The 15,830-nt window shown below is 40.0% G+C and overlaps 1 protein-coding gene across 3 annotated transcripts in view; it reads right to left on the reverse strand.

Annotated features, from left to right (window-relative positions):
- The window catches only part of ccdc180 (coiled-coil domain containing 180), a 29,226-nt gene that overhangs the window by 13,132 nt on the left and 264 nt on the right, over positions 1 to 15,830 (reverse strand). For 2 of the 3 annotated variants that reach the window (XM_056750929.1, XM_056750930.1), the window contains exons 2-8: positions 15,598 to 15,713; positions 15,433 to 15,521; positions 13,818 to 13,924; positions 13,544 to 13,651; positions 13,328 to 13,438; positions 13,145 to 13,240; positions 12,892 to 13,056 (exon numbers count right to left, since the gene is read on the reverse strand). In XM_056750929.1, coding sequence (XP_056606907.1) covers positions 12,910 to 13,056; positions 13,145 to 13,240; positions 13,328 to 13,438; positions 13,544 to 13,651; positions 13,818 to 13,924; positions 15,433 to 15,521; positions 15,598 to 15,713 — 774 coding nt within the window. In that variant the 3' untranslated portion in view covers positions 12,892 to 12,909. Of the gene's footprint in view, positions 1 to 12,445; positions 13,057 to 13,144; positions 13,241 to 13,327; positions 13,439 to 13,543; positions 13,652 to 13,817; positions 13,925 to 15,432; positions 15,522 to 15,597; positions 15,714 to 15,830 lie in introns of those variants that run through there. The other variant, XM_056750928.1, reaches the window with a different exon arrangement.

Consider the following 15,830-nt stretch of genomic DNA (forward strand, 5'->3'; position numbering starts at 1 on the left):
GAGCGGCTTACTACATTCTGATTCAGTTCATTTCCTTAAATAATAAATTCAGGAATCACAGAAGTGGAACATGTGGAACACTTCATCTCTTAAAGCACTCAAAATACTGTCAAGAGGCCCTTCATCACATTGATAACTAAAAAATGTTCCTCAAAAAAAGCAACTGAAAGGATTGAAAACTACAGGAATGTGACGTGTGACAAGAACCCGTGTGACGTCTAAAAGATACAAAGAAATGACAGATTGTGACTGGTTGGGTAAAAGTGGCATATCTAAGTTGTGTGCGTCACACGCTCACGGGCATAGCTTGCGCAAAAGGGTACGTCTATGACAGCACAAGCCTCAAAGACTTCCTCGCATTTTATTGGCTGAAACTTACGCAACCTTATGCCACACTTCTATTGGTTCAAAGGAGAACCATTCCACTGACTCACTGCCAAATGTACATTACATATTTATGCTAATTGCCCATACTTTTATCACACCAACAACACAGCTTGTATTTACATTTCATTTGCAATTCATGCATATGAAATCATTTTTTGAAGGAGGTGTCCAGATAGCGTTTCATTCAATATTTGGTCATTTATTAATAGCTGGTAAAATGACAACATTCTATGTACCAAAGGGACAGAAATGAAATTGGATTTATAGGCTACACATGGAATATATTTGATGTTTAAACCTACAAGCCAAATGTCTTTAAAATACAATAATTCAAATTCGTTTTCTTCTGTAACTATGAATAGCAATTATCAATCATGAGTGCAAACTGCAAAATCAGGGCTGTGACCATTCATGGTTGCCATGCCAACACTAATTGTGCATGCTAGAATGAAGCTCATTGTAAATAGCTAGAGAGGATGTTAGTGTGAGGAGCAGATAATCGCTGTGGACAGCTATCATGGCACATTAGAGCTACCTAAAGGGGACCACCGATCCCTGCATGTGTGCACAAATAAACTTAATTTACATTTTAGGTCAAGGACATATATTCTACAGAGGGCGACTATGAGACCTGATAGAAATGTGCAAATCTTTTATGCCTTCTTAAACATTCACCCTTTCTTTTAAAGGGGTCATATGACAAGGCTAAAATTAATATAATCGTTTGTCTTATGTGTAATGCAATGTGTATATGGTTAAAAGGTTAAGGTTGAAAAATGCTGTATGTTCAACATACCGTTCATACCGTGTATCTCCTATTTGCCCCGCCTCTCTGAAACGCATGGATTTTTTACTTAGCTCATCACTCTGAAAAGCAAGGTGTGCTATGATTGGCAAGTTAACCAGTGCGTAGTTATTGGTCGAATACTGAACACTTATGGTGGAAATGTAATGCTTCTTTCCATATTTGGAACATCAGGTTCCAAAGCAATTATATTGACAGGTATGCCCTCCTTACTTGTGTATACATTTGTACTGTCTTAGTCAAATTGTCAAACTGACATAGATTTGTGGGGGTTTGGTTACACAAGGCGTTTCAGGCAGGTCTGGATGAGCATTCGCTTTTAGATAGAATACATATTTTGTTACGACAATTACATTTTTGCTATTTTAAGTGTCTTACTTTTCAGAAATGTAGTGTATACTGTTTTTCACTCAGAGAATTTTAACATAAGTACAGTATTACATTTAATGGAACCGTTCACGAAAATTTTTTAATTTCGTCATCATTTACTCACCCTCCAGTTGTTCCAAACTTGTAGAAATTTCTTTGTTCTGCTGAACACAAAGGAAGATATTCGGAAGCATGTTGGCAATTTTCAGTTCTGGGACATCATTGACAACCATAGAAGGTACATTTTCAATCGTGTCAAAGGTGCCCCAGAACTGCTTGTTTCCCTAAATTCTTCAAAATATCTTATTTTGTGTTCAACAGAACAAAAAAATATGGTAGTCAATGATGTCCCAGAACTGAAAATGGCTAATATTCTTTCAAAAATCTTTCCTTGTGTTAAACAGAACAAATACATTTATACAGGTCTAGAACAACTTGAGGGTGAGTGAATGGTGACAGAATTTTCATTTTTGGGTGAACCGTCCCTTAGCTGTGTGATATCAATAGGCTTTTATGGTAAATGGAATGATAGACATATGGACACCACAAGCCCCAATTGAAACAAGACAACTTTCCTATGTTTATCATAAAAGGAGTCACAAAGGTTGCAGTGAAAAATCATGGAAATTAATTGTGAGTTGTTACACATGGTATATACTGACATTTCTGTCCTGCTACTTTAATGACCACAAAAGAAGTCTCAGACAGAAAACAGTGGCCCAAATCATACCGCTTGTTGTGCACCCGTCCTTAGACTTGCAGAGTCAAAAAACATGTTCCATGATTCTTGCTCTCACAAACAATACAAAGACAGAAATTATCTCTTTTTCTGCTCAGCGGGAGAACCCACTTATTCATTACCACGGCAACCGCAAGAATGGAATAAGATGCCCATGATGTCTGAAAGAGAAATGACCTGTCAAAAATCAGCCATTTTGTAACACCGTAAAAGGCTCAGAACTGCAGTGTTACTTTGTCTTGTCCAGACAGGTTAATCTTTGCCTACATGCGTGAACACAATACATTTGTGCATGTATCAGTGATTATACACACATGGCTTTGCCGACAATCCACAGTTTTCACAAAAGGCTGATTACAAATTTAAAGTTCCTTAATTTTATATTTCCAAATGAAACTGGATATTTAATGAGAAATTTAGAGTTTTATGCATTTGGCAGCAGAGTGTAAGATAAAATAGGCTGTAAAAAATTTACTTTTGGTTCATGGAGCCTGGGGCTTGAAGCTGGAATTGGTTATTATAAATTGATAAAAAACGTGGTTGTCCAACGGCTTCAAAGTATTATGTCCAAATGTGCATATACAAATTTGAGTTAATTGCTATAAAGACAGACCACTTTCCCACATGACAAAACAAATATTTTAATTTAAATAGATGTTTTGCATTATTTATTAATTCTCATGTCATTCAAAACCTGTATATGATTCTTATAATAAGAGAAATGTCTTATTATTAAAGTGGTTCCATACAATGGAAGTCAATGGGGGCCGATGTTGTTTTGTTACCAAGATTCTTCTTTTGTATTCAGCAGAAGAAAGAAAGCCATACAGGTTTTGTATGACAAGAGGTTGAGAAAATGAGGAAAGAATTTCCATTTTCAGGTGAGCTATCTCTATAACACAGTATTTGGAGATCTTACGGGGAAAAAAGACATCTAGCACACAATTCTGATTTCATGTAGACTTTAAACACGCCCTAGGACTGTGCCACATTACTCGAAGAAAACGTGGGCGACCCCTTGACGCACAACATTATGACAACTATCTCTCTCTCGCACCACCTCTCGCCGGATTAGTCTTTTTCTGTCAAAGTCTCCCACCTCTTTTTCTGGGTGGTGATGGGGCAGAACCGTATTGACAGCTCCTTCATGGTCCACCAGTCCAGACAGAGTGCTCTCCTCCCCTCATCTCCCACTTCCACAGGCCAGAGGAGGGTTGTCATAGAAACAACCCTTCTGAGGTGGTGGATCCAAACAGGCTATGTATGCGACTCTTCCTTTGTGTCACTCTGCCGGTTGCCCCACTGAAAAATGACCACCGATCAGCCCTTATTCTTACATGGACATTGGTCTTTAAAGGGAGACAGGGCACGAGGGGGAAACAGAGAAAGAGTGGCATGCAAGGATGTATACTGATCAACACAGGGCACACTAAATGATTTGGTTAAAAGATTTGGTCAGTAGTATTTGCCTGCCTAAAATATGTTGTTATGATGCTAGTGTTGTGATAAGTTGTTAGGGTGTTCCAGGTGGTTACCAAAACACCACTATGTATTTTCTAAAACGTTCCAAGGAGGATACCCTATTTCTGTATGGTTGCAAGAATGCTTTGGGTGATTGCCTGGGCATTGCCATGTATTGGCTACAATGTTCTAAGGCACTTGTTAGCCCATTTATGTGTGGTTGCTAGGGTATTCTGGGTGGTCACAAGGGCATTGCAATCTTCTCCATAATGTTCTAAGGAGGTTACTAGACCTATTTCTGTTTGGTTGCTAGGGTGTTCTGTGTGGTTGCTAGGGTGTTCTGTGTGGTTGCCGGGGCATCGCTGTGTATTTGGTATAATGTTCTAAGGCGCTTGTTAGCCCATTTATATGTCGTTGCTAGGGTGCTCTGGGTGGCTGCTGGGGCATTGTAATAATGCTCTAAGAAGACTGTCAGCCCATTTCTCCATGGTTGGTAGGGTGTTCTAGGTGGTTGCAAGGGCATTTCTTTGAATTTGTTATAATGTTCTAAGGAGGTTGTTACCCCATTTCTGCATGGCTGCTAGGGTGTTCTGGATGGTTGCTTACTTGCATAAGTCAACAACCCAACCCCTAAGCTTTCAATGGTATTCTTGTTCCTACAATGCATGAACATTTTGATTAAAATTCCACATATAATAATGAAAAAGGAGGGATGATTCAACATTAAATTAGAATTGAATGTACTTTTTGAATCCATTTCTTGCCCTCCCATAAAATCGCTGTCAAATGTTAGTCACGCAAAAACACACACAGTCTAAAACCACCACCTACACGATTGCAGCGTCTGGCGAGTCTCGCCATCCAGACGCTCTATTTCCAGATGATAAATGCCTTTCCTGTTAAACATCTCTCTATTGTCTTTATGATTATGGCTGCGCAGATAACAGCAATATTTCTGTTCATTGGCTTCCCTCTGCTTACTGTTAGTGTGGTCATTAATATTGTCGGGAAGGCTGATAGTGACCCCGGTGCCATTTATCAAAGCAAAAACACAGTAATCATATGCACATTCGACCGGAGCATTAATATCACTATAGCTATATTAACTGACAGCAGTGGAAAGGCGGCGCAGAGAGATCTTGAGCTGACCTTGAGACTGTTTATCTCTGTTAGACTGGAGAAGAGCGTGCATGAGAAAGACTAGAATGAGACCACACATCCTGCTTTATGTCTTGTTTATTGTACACAAAACAAATCCATAAAAGTCTGGCATTCAGTCTATTTACCAGAATTTTACGATCCATCAATCAATCCATCCGGTGTGACAGGTGAGAAAACAATGTTTGCATAATTTGTTAAAATTAATCATCTACTTAATTAATATCAGAACAGAGGACAAGCAACCAGATACTAATTAGCTGCATGCAGATACACAGTTATGTGGGTTGTAATTCAGAAAATAACAATCCGACTTGATCTGTGAAATGGTAGAAGTGTGAACAGAAAATTCCTCTTTTATTTATTGAGTAAACACTGTGTAAAATAAAGGTTGTTATAATTAATTTATTTGGCATATATTGGACATTACCCAGCCTAGTATTAGAATCAGTCCTGGTTATTGGAAAATATCAGTCAACAACTAAACATCATTTGGAGATAAGAATAAGGATTTTTTTAAAGATTTCTCTATAACCAAATGAACCCACTTACATCATAAAACTATGGTTTTAGTATGGTTTGAATATTATCCATTCCAATTATTATACTTAAGACTTGCAGCAAGGTTGTGTGTTTGTTGTGAAGGGGTTACACAATCTAATAAAATATGAAAAATGTAATCAAACTATCAGCTAAAAAAAAAACGATGGGTTACATAAGGTAACCTAGTTCTGTGAATGAAGTCAACACGCCACAGTATGGGTCAGCCTCACTAAAGATGAGCTGTCAGGAGATGGTATATCAAATTAGCCACGCCCCGCTTGCAATCACAGGCTATAAATACAGATGTGAAGCCCCCGGTCCTTTCTCTTTTGCCGACTAGTGAAAATGACTGTTGATGTTATTCACAGAACTAGGTAACCTAGTGTAACCTATAGTTCTATTTAATTTCAGTCAACATGCCACAGTATGGGTCAGCTGTGTACCAGATAAGGTCAGGAGGGGAGAAAACCCAAGCGGGTCTATAAACTGAAGGAAACATTTTCATGCTTAACAGAACAAAATTAGTTGTCCCAGTCATTTACCCAGTTAAATCAGAGGATGTTCAGTACCTTGATATTATTTAAGTTTACACAGTTAAATCAGAGGGTGTTCAGCACACCTTCATATTATTTACATAGATCACTCAGTTCTGCTGTTTGCAGGACAGTCGAAAAGACCGTTGTAGCAACATCAAGAAGATAGAATTTAGAAAATGTCATAGATGATGACCAGCCAGCTGCTGCACACACATCTTTCAGAGAAGCCCCTCTAAACAATGCCCATGAGGCAGCCACTCCTCTTGTAGAGGGGCCCACTCCTCCCTGTGGAGGAGGCATCCCTGTGCTGTAATAGGCTAGCTCTATCACCCTGACCACCCATTTCGACAGCCTCTGCTTGGACACTGCCTGGCCTTGTACAGAGTCTCTATAACACACAAATAGCTGATCGGTATGTATCTTCTCAGTGCCCTAACAGGACAGATTAGATGCAGTCCGGCTGATTCCGCTGAATTCTGAGGAGGTTGATGGAATGGTTCAGCACCAAAGGCCTGGAAACAAGGGAACGGGGCAGAACTTTTGGCAGAAATGAGGGGTTTGAAGAAGTGATATAGATCAGCCTTCTCCTCCTAATCTTAAACATGCAGGATGCACAGAGAAGGCATTAATTTTGCTAACCCTCTTAACTGAAGAGACAGACAAGAGAAATGCAGTCTTCAGAAATTCCATCCCTTTTCGTAAGAGCCTTGAAGACAATACCAAAATCCCATAAGGGAATTAGCCAAGCTTGAGATGGGCACAGTCTGCGAGCCCCCTTCAGATAACGCCTGATCAGAGGTTGAGATCAAACTGTGTAACCTCCATAACCCTCATGACGGTCAGATATAGCTGCCACATAGCATTTCAAAGTTGATTCCATTACTCCAGTCTCCAGCATAAACTAGAGAATTGACAGGATTGAATCCACTTCACATGAAAATGGGTCTGTCTCCATTGATTGACACCATCTAGAATGCCTTTCCCATCTAGGAGGCATAAAGCTGCCTTGTTGACGAGGCTTTGGCTGCGTGCAAGGTGGTCAGAACTGCTTTTCCAAGATTTCTGGCTGACTCCCGTCTAGTAGCCAGACATGTAATCTGAATTTCTCTGTATTCGGATGGGAGAACTGACCATGGGACTGAGACAGCATATACTTTCTGACTGGGAGACACCATGGTGACCCCCTCAGCAAAGTGATTAAATCCGGCATCCATGGCTGTTGAGGCCAATCTGGTGCCACCAGCAGCAGTTTGGCCTACAGAATTTGGCCTTTTCACCTTGGCAAGGACTGCAGGCAGTAGTGGGAAAGGAGGAAATGCATAGAGGAGCACTGGGGGCCAATCGTTTGCCAGAGCATCCACCCCTAAGGGCCATCTGCGGCCCACCATTGAATACCACAGGAGACAGTGTGTGTTTTCCTGTGTGGCAAAAAGGTCAACTTTGGCCTTTCCGAAACAAAGCCAAATGGCCTTTATCACCACTGTGTGAAGTCGCCATTCTCCTGGCTTGGGACCCCCTCTTGACAAGAGGTCGGCTGCTACGTTGTCCTCTTCCAGCAAGTGTACAGCCTTCAAGGACGCACCTCAAGCATGTGCCCATAACAGGAGATCCATGGCTTTCTTGTGTAGGGATATTGAACATACTCGACCCTGGTTGGTTTATGTACAACACCTGTCTCTCCTGAAGCTGAGGGAAAAAATGGATAAGAGGCCGAAATACTGCCTTTTAAGAGGTTTATGTGTACTCCTATCCACAAGGTATCCCATTTCTCTTGTACTGGATTGCCTCGCCCGACAGCACCCCAGCCAGCCTGTGAGGCATCTGTCGTCATGGTCTCCCTTGAACATAACGGGCCCAGCTTGACTCTCTCCCTCAGGCCTTGAGTCGAGAGCTACCATTTGACTGCTGGAAGACAATCCAGGTCTCCTCGAATCAGTCGCTGTCCATTCTCGTATGGACTCTCTTTGTACCTTGCTAACCATCGTTGTAATGGGTGCATATGGAGCAACCCCAACAGCAACACCTGACTGGCTGCTGCCATTAGGCCAAGCAGTCTCTGACCCTACCTCACTGCAAATTGTTCAATTTTTATGAATTCGGACAGGCGCTTCTTCAACACCAACTGTCTCTGTAGGGTCCGAGATGCTCTCATCATAATCAAATTCAAACTCAAGCCTAGGTATATCACTACCTTCTGGGACTGAGACAACTCTTTTTGGTGTTCAGAGCTCCTGGCCTGGAGTAGACGCTGCACTGCTGCGCATGACACATTTTCCATTGTGTAACTTTGTAGCCTAACTTGTGCAACTTTGTACATATTTGTAACTGAGGCCTACTTTGCAAAAAAATATATATAATAGGCTAATAAAGTAATAATGAAAAAAATACGCAAATGCTAGATCAAGGACCCGGCTCGACCCGAGGATAGTGGCAGGAAATATCAGCTCGACCCGGCCCGCGGGTCAAGTTCGGGCTCGGGCAGAGAATCGAAGCTCTATTTGGCGATAAATTGAAATGAGTGCCACGTCCATACATTTGGTGAAGGTGCGGGGAGCCAAAGACAGACCAAAGGGAAGAACATTGTACTCGTAAGAGTTGCCCTGAAAGTGAAACCTCATGTTTTCTTGTGGTCTTTGTGAATTGGGATATGGAAGTAGGCATCTTGGAGATCCACTGTTGTGAACCAGTCCCCTTCTTTGATGAAAGTTAAAAGGTTTGAAAGACGAAGCATACAGAAACGTAGTCACTTCAAATTATTGAACTTCTTGAGATTCAAGACTTGATAGCTGTCACTGACAGTTTCTTATTCCACACGTGTTGGAGGATTCTGCCTGTTGTGTCCTACGAAAGGACTTCCCGACTCCTTGGCCTGGTCTTAAGGGTGCGCTTAGGGCAGCAAACCGGCAGTGACATGTGAGGGCCTGGCTTAATGATTCTACCGGAGTCCAACTGCTGCTCCCAGCTGATGTACGTGGCCTACGAGTAGCTAATGCCCTGACCACTGATCGGGTAATTTCTCTTGTTCTACGAGACTTGTTCCAGAGCTACTTCTGCAGTGGGTCCAAAGACCTCCCCAGGCACTTGTGTGGCTGCAATGACTGCATATCAGGATCAGCATATCAACCACTCATAATGTTTCCAGGATGCTTTCCTCCTCTGTCAAAGTGGAGGACAAATCCTGCAGCAGACTTTCTAAATATACCAAGAGGAGAGAGTTTATGCATTCCAGTCTTGCTGACAAGGCAGAGGCCTGATAGGCTTTCCACAGCTGACAATAATTCTACCATGCTTGTTAGGGTGTGTAGCATCCCTTCCAGTCCTGGCCATAGCCCCAGTCAACATAGCAAATGTTGGTCCTATCTGAGGAGCTGTAGCAAGCCCCGGAGTTGCTGCCCCTGTCAGGTTGCCCAGCTCTGTCCTAGGGAGTGCCGTGGAACTAGGGGCCTTCCATGAAGACTGCAGCTCTGTTATAAAATCATGAAGTATTGGCAACTATCAAACACTGAGGTTGAAGTTGAAGCAGCCTGGGAAGGCAGCTTTGCCCGCTCGGCTGCTCTGGCAATCACTGCTTTGTCTGAAGGGTAGAGTGCAATAGCGTCTGAGGACTGAGAAGCACAATCCCCCATTTCTGACTCAGAGATGTACTACGTTTCTGAAGGCCCAGAATATCTGTCCCTTTCAAACACACACAGAGGCTACCACTGAAAGCTCATCAGGGTGACGGCATCGACTTTTTGACGAAGGTGCACCCAAGACTTGATGTTCTGCAGCCCCTTGCTAAACCTGACCAATGTCCACTTGTATATGCTTACGTTTACAAGCTTGTTTAAGTCTGACCCCTTCCTCCTGAGGGTCATGTTCCAACCGAAGTGGCAACATGTCTGGGGGCATTTCAGGGGGTAAATCCGACTTCTCTTGAATCATAACAAGGAAACTTGAATCAATCAGATGGCTTTCATTTCCAGAAACGAAGAGGCCTGTTTGGCTAATTTGCTGTATAAGAGTGTCACACTGTAATCCCTAACAGCTCTCCTCTACCCTTACAGGTGAAAAGGCCCTTCTTTGGCAGTTATTAATAAAATGACTATGAAAGCACAAACATAATATATATATATATATATACTGTATGTATAAATACAGTACACTCACCTTACATTCCAAATGTGAACACACACAAACTAGCGGTATCATTCACCATTGCAGGTGAAGAGGCTCCTTTAACCTCACCTGTTTACCAAACAAAAACGTGTCCAAGTGCGACCGTTTAAATCTTCCCATATCAAGAGATTCCGGTGTGTTGAAAACAACAAAAGAACATGCAGCAAACTCTTACCGCAAAACAGTTTTTATCAATACCTAGGAGGCAAAAAAGAGAAAGGGCCGGCAGCTTCACGCCTGTTTTTATTAGCTCTTTATTTTTTTAACTTTTTTCAGAGAACAAGATCCTTTTGCTTCCACAAAATCGTTGTGGGTTATAGTATCTAGATGTACATTTTTTGATTGAAAAGTACTGCAAAACAAGACCAAATCTTTTTTGCAGTGAAGCTTGAATGCACAGTGCTTCATATAAGCAGCTATACCAAATGCATAAGAGCCTTACAGCAAGAAAAAATGTGCAGAAGGCAGTCCATTTGCCTCTCAAGTCATTTGAGGTTTCATGATGTTTCTGGACAAGCCTTAAAATAGAAATTAATCATCTTGTCATTGTAGTGTCAAGACAACCTCAGGGAGAAGGTATCGCACTAATATGATTCGTTGCCCATGTCAAAGTATATCTCAGTCAAAATATATACATCCAGTGTTCAACAATTCCCTATCTGTCCAATGACCTTCGCTAGAGGACATACCATAAACACATAAGGATGAACATAGTTCTGTTATTCTAACCTCCACAACACTTCATCAATTAAAAATACTTCTACCAGCTGTTATCCCATAATGCACCGGGGCTGGAATTAAATCTATGTTATCAAAGTGATCTCGCCACCCACTGATTCTCTCCCAATACCCTGAACTGATTGCTCCGGTATTGACCATGCCTGACACAGCGTGAATCAGAGTGAGGTAGGTGCCCGTCACTTCTACACGTGCACTTCTCAAGGGCAAGCAACAATAGCTGTCCATCAGCGACCAGCAACCTGGGACATACTGACGAGACAGTTTCCATCAGTGTGAAGCAGGGCTGGTTACATGTAGTGGGTTAATTACAAAACCCAGACCCCCGAGACCCCGACACACAATACATGATATCCAGGCACTTAATGGCTTGAAGCAGATATCTGCCACACTTTAACAAGTGCAGTAAAATTCCAATTGATGTGTTGAACATATTGGAATGTGTACTGTGTGACAAACACCAACAAGCAATTTGTTGACAAACGGTTCTGTTGTATTCACGTCACGTTACCGGGCAAGATGGTATCTGCGTAGATCGTAAACTCATTCACATTCACAGATGTCACGTAATGTGTTTTGTACGTGCATTGAATAGCATGGGTTTTGATGACCCTGGCATTGCATTGGTTTGACTTTGATGTGAATGACATCAGGGATATGTGTCGATAAACGTGTGCGCAATGCAAAACATCATTGACAAGACGACACTCAACTGCACGCATTTGCGTGATGTCAGTCCGCATTAACTTTCATATTTAGGAAAAATGAGCAGCGTGTCCTTCTTAAAATGTCTTTCTTGTGTGTTCAGATGAAAAAATCCATTCAAATATGTCTAATGAGGGTGAATAAATAAGGCAGTGACTTAAAGAAAAAGTACTGCTAGAAAAATACCCATCACTTCATGACTTTGACAGCTTATGGAAAAAGGCAAAACTAGATAACTGGGCCTCAAAAACAATGTCAATTGAAATCTCAGTCCAGTGATGCAGTAACCCGAGGATCAACACCAATTTACTGGAAATATTGTTTGGCTCCACACGTTGACAACATTGTGCCAGAGAGACAGAAGTCAATGACAATAAGGCATAAAAAACAAACAAAGTTAAAAGACAAAGCCCTCTCTACTTTAATTATTGATAATCGTTTTGCAGATCAGAATTTAGAAATAAGCTGCATTGAAAATCATGAGGTTTGTGTCCAAAATGGAGTTATTACGCCCCCTGCTGTTCGTACCTCAGCTAAAAACTTACTTTTAAAAGTTCTTCAGGAATTATCCTATTTTCCAACACAGTTTAAGTCAAAACAATGAATATTAACTTTCCATGTCCTCTGTTCATTCCATTTTCACAACAAATAAAACCCCAGAAAAGATAAAAAACTCTCACCAAATGAAAAAAATAAGACGGTTTATAAAGATTTTAATAATTTGTTTAGTTACCTTCACTTTTCTACTGTGTTTTGTTCAAATTGGTACAAAGATATCTTAAAAACCTTTAATCTATTTAAAACAAAGTAGCTCGTTTTCTGATAAACATATTCAAAGTGGCCACCAGAATAGAATGATAAAATGTTGAATATTTAATAGACTTTCACACTAAAAACAAACTACTGAATAATAAAAAAACTGCCAGACATATATCAATTGATATGATCATATCGACACGTGAACAGCTGGCTAGTCATTATAGGTCAAGAAATTGTTGGATAACATAAAACAAACACGCAATAAGCATCATGATGCTCACAAATATATTTGTGTCGTTTTCATGTTAAGGCTTAACAAATACAGATTTGACCATGTTTTATTAAAATAATAAGTCAGTTACCATTTGTAATCAATTGACAGTCCTAACTAAATCATTATAGTGTGTTTAAAAGACAACAGCATTTGCTGACCTATTTTCTCATTGATGACAGAAAGACCGGAATACCATTCTAAAACTCTGAGATTCTCAGATGAACCATGTTTCTTCATATGTAAATCCATTTAAACTTACTTAAACTGCTTAAGGGCTTCAAGAAGTTAGATTTTTCTGCCAGTTTTGAAGTTTGTCCTCGCATCTTAACCTCTGAAAAACATCCATCTGCAAATATTTCTCCATCCAATTCAAAGACAGTTTGGCCAAAGCACATCGATTTGCCAACAGAGCTTGGTTTATCATCTGGGGAGAATGTGTCACAAAAGGAAAACATGCTGATGAATTCGTTAATGTGAAATTAAATAACTACATGTAAAATACAGTATACTACCATGGCTGTATTATCCAGTAGTCTGTGAACATCGTACGGCATCAAGTAACTGATTTTCTCCAGTTTTGTACTGTACTTTCTCAGTACTGCAGAAATCTAGACGAACAAAGATGTGATATAAATAAATTACCATTGTGCTAATACACTATAGGACTATATGCTTTAATCTTGGTTACCACATACTTTGATTTTTCTCTCAGATTCAAATCTGGCATAAATCTCATCTTGCTCTTTAATCCACTGTCTCATCAAGAAGGATGTGTGGCACGCTTTATTCCATATATCGCTGGTATCCTTATTAATTAAACAGATAAATCACACTTGACTTTTCAAATAAAGTACTGACATATTGTAAGTGTTGTATTTGTAAGGGCTGGGCTAAACTACGCTAATCCTTACCTGATAGCTGTGTGCTGTTAAATCAGAGACATTTTCAAAACTGTCTTTATTTTTTGACCATTTTTGCAAGAAATCCTTTGCCGTCTCCCTAAACAATGCTTCAAAATCCTAAATGCCCAAAAAGTGCAAGTTACAATATCGACAATATACAGACACTTTTGAGAAAGTGATAACATGACTATTACATATGACTGAGGGATTTCTGTACAGATGTAATAATTATTATCTAGTAATATATTGACCACTACATAAAGCATCTAAGAGGTGTGTGTACCACAGAAATGCTGGAGAGATCCATCTGCATCATGGAAACAGCTTCATTGTGGTCCTTTCGCCTTTTCTCAACAAGGTGGTGAATAATGTCTGAGTTTTTTTTCTCTGCTATTATGGACAAAACAGGGAACTATTAAAATTATGGCAACGGCTATTCGCACTTAATGTAAATAGCAATAAATGCTTTTTACACTAAGTGAAAATAGCGACAGATGTTATTTACACAAAGTTTAAATAGGTTCTGTTTAAGTGAAAACTAAGGGAACCGAAAATGGCTGTATTTTCTTTGGATTAAGTAGAAATAGTAGTAAGATGCTATTGGTAGGTATTTATGTGGCAGATAATGTTACTATTTGCACCTCAGTTTTGTTGTGCATTAAACATTTTGCGATTATAATAGAGTGTAAATCATTATATTTATAAAAAATATTAAAATGCTGACAATTTATTGAGATATTAAACCCCAACGCCTACCCCTCACCTTACCCTAAACCTAAACTTTATGAATAAAAATGAACAGGATGTGGAGCCTCAGAGTTTCATGCGTTTACTTTAAGTTTCAAGTAATAGAAACGGGTTGGGTTCCCGTGGTAAAACTAGTTGAATATCGCATGGCTTTCAGATTCGAGAACGAGAAAAACAGTGTATACTATCAAGTTTCCAATTGGCTTGTTACACAAGACGGCGCCGGTAAATTTTTGGGACGCCAATGTGGACAGACTTATTTCTGGTCGTTTTACACCGTATGGAAAAATGAGGATTTTTGGACTGCAAATAAGGAAGAAAGCGGTGTTAAGTTACATTGCTGAGTACCCCGTTAAGCATCACAACTCGAAATAATGGCAAATTATATCGTATTTTGGTTATACAAGCGGAAATAATTCTGCCCACATTGGCGTCCCAAAAGTTCATCTGCGCCATCTTGTGCATCCAAACCATTGTATACCATTTAGTAAGCCATTTAGTAACCATTAAGTAAACGCTTGGCTTTTAGCCTTTAGTTTCTATTTGTAAATCCTTAATTGTCAATAAACTTCGGTGTTCTTTGTACCTCTTCACATATCCGGCCTGTGGTTTTCATTTGAAAACACACCTTTCTCATTCTGTTTTGGCCTTCCGTCCACCCTGAGATGGCAGTTTTGTCAACGAAAACTGAGCTATCCGAAAACACTCCAAACTAGATTGAAAATACAATTTTCGTGCTGTAGGTGGTAAAATGAAAGTGATAACAGGTTTTCCGTCATGAGCCAATGACAGATCTCCATAAGTCAATGGCAAAAAATAGAAATATGTTAACAATTGCCTAAGTACTACCCACTGTAATAAGTACTGCTGGTATTCAATAAATAAGTGCTGGTCTTTAATCAATACGAATTAGATCTCACATATAAGTAGTATGTAATGAATCATCTTTTCAACTTAAAGTTTATAATAGAAAGTGTGCTAGAAACTGCCATTAAACAGGTTAAACTTCTAAATGGCAAAAAAACATTTAGAGGCAATCATCGTTTAGTTTTGCATCAAATATTAAAAGGCCCAAAATGGTGTTCAGCATTCCCACATTCAAGCTACATCTTACATCAGTTTCTCCACAACTGACAAATGACCTTTCTTACCAATAGTGTCTGGTAGACCCCAAATATCCGCTTCATCGCACTGATCCGTACTTCTCTTTGCATGTCTTATTTGTGAAAATAACCGGTTCCTATTGTACAGAGTAACGTTTGATTGAGGTAAAAACATTGTGAATTAAATCAATGTCTATATCGCGATCATCATACCGTGTGCTGAAATTGATGTTGCCACTCATTCGCTGTGTTCCATACCCCGCAGCATCTCCGCCCACATCTAACGTGCGCCTTCGCCGGGAGTCATAGTGCGCCATTGAAAATTGATCCTGAATGCACACATTGAAAATGTTTATGCTTAAAGACATAAGATATGCAACAATATGTTTAAAAGACAAAGTTGTCGTTCAGATGGCAACTGTATAACAATCTACCAAGGAAGCATA

Source organism: Triplophysa dalaica, chromosome 6 (genome assembly GCF_015846415.1).
Source record: "Triplophysa dalaica isolate WHDGS20190420 chromosome 6, ASM1584641v1, whole genome shotgun sequence".
Lineage (NCBI taxonomy): Eukaryota > Metazoa > Chordata > Actinopteri > Cypriniformes > Nemacheilidae > Triplophysa > Triplophysa dalaica.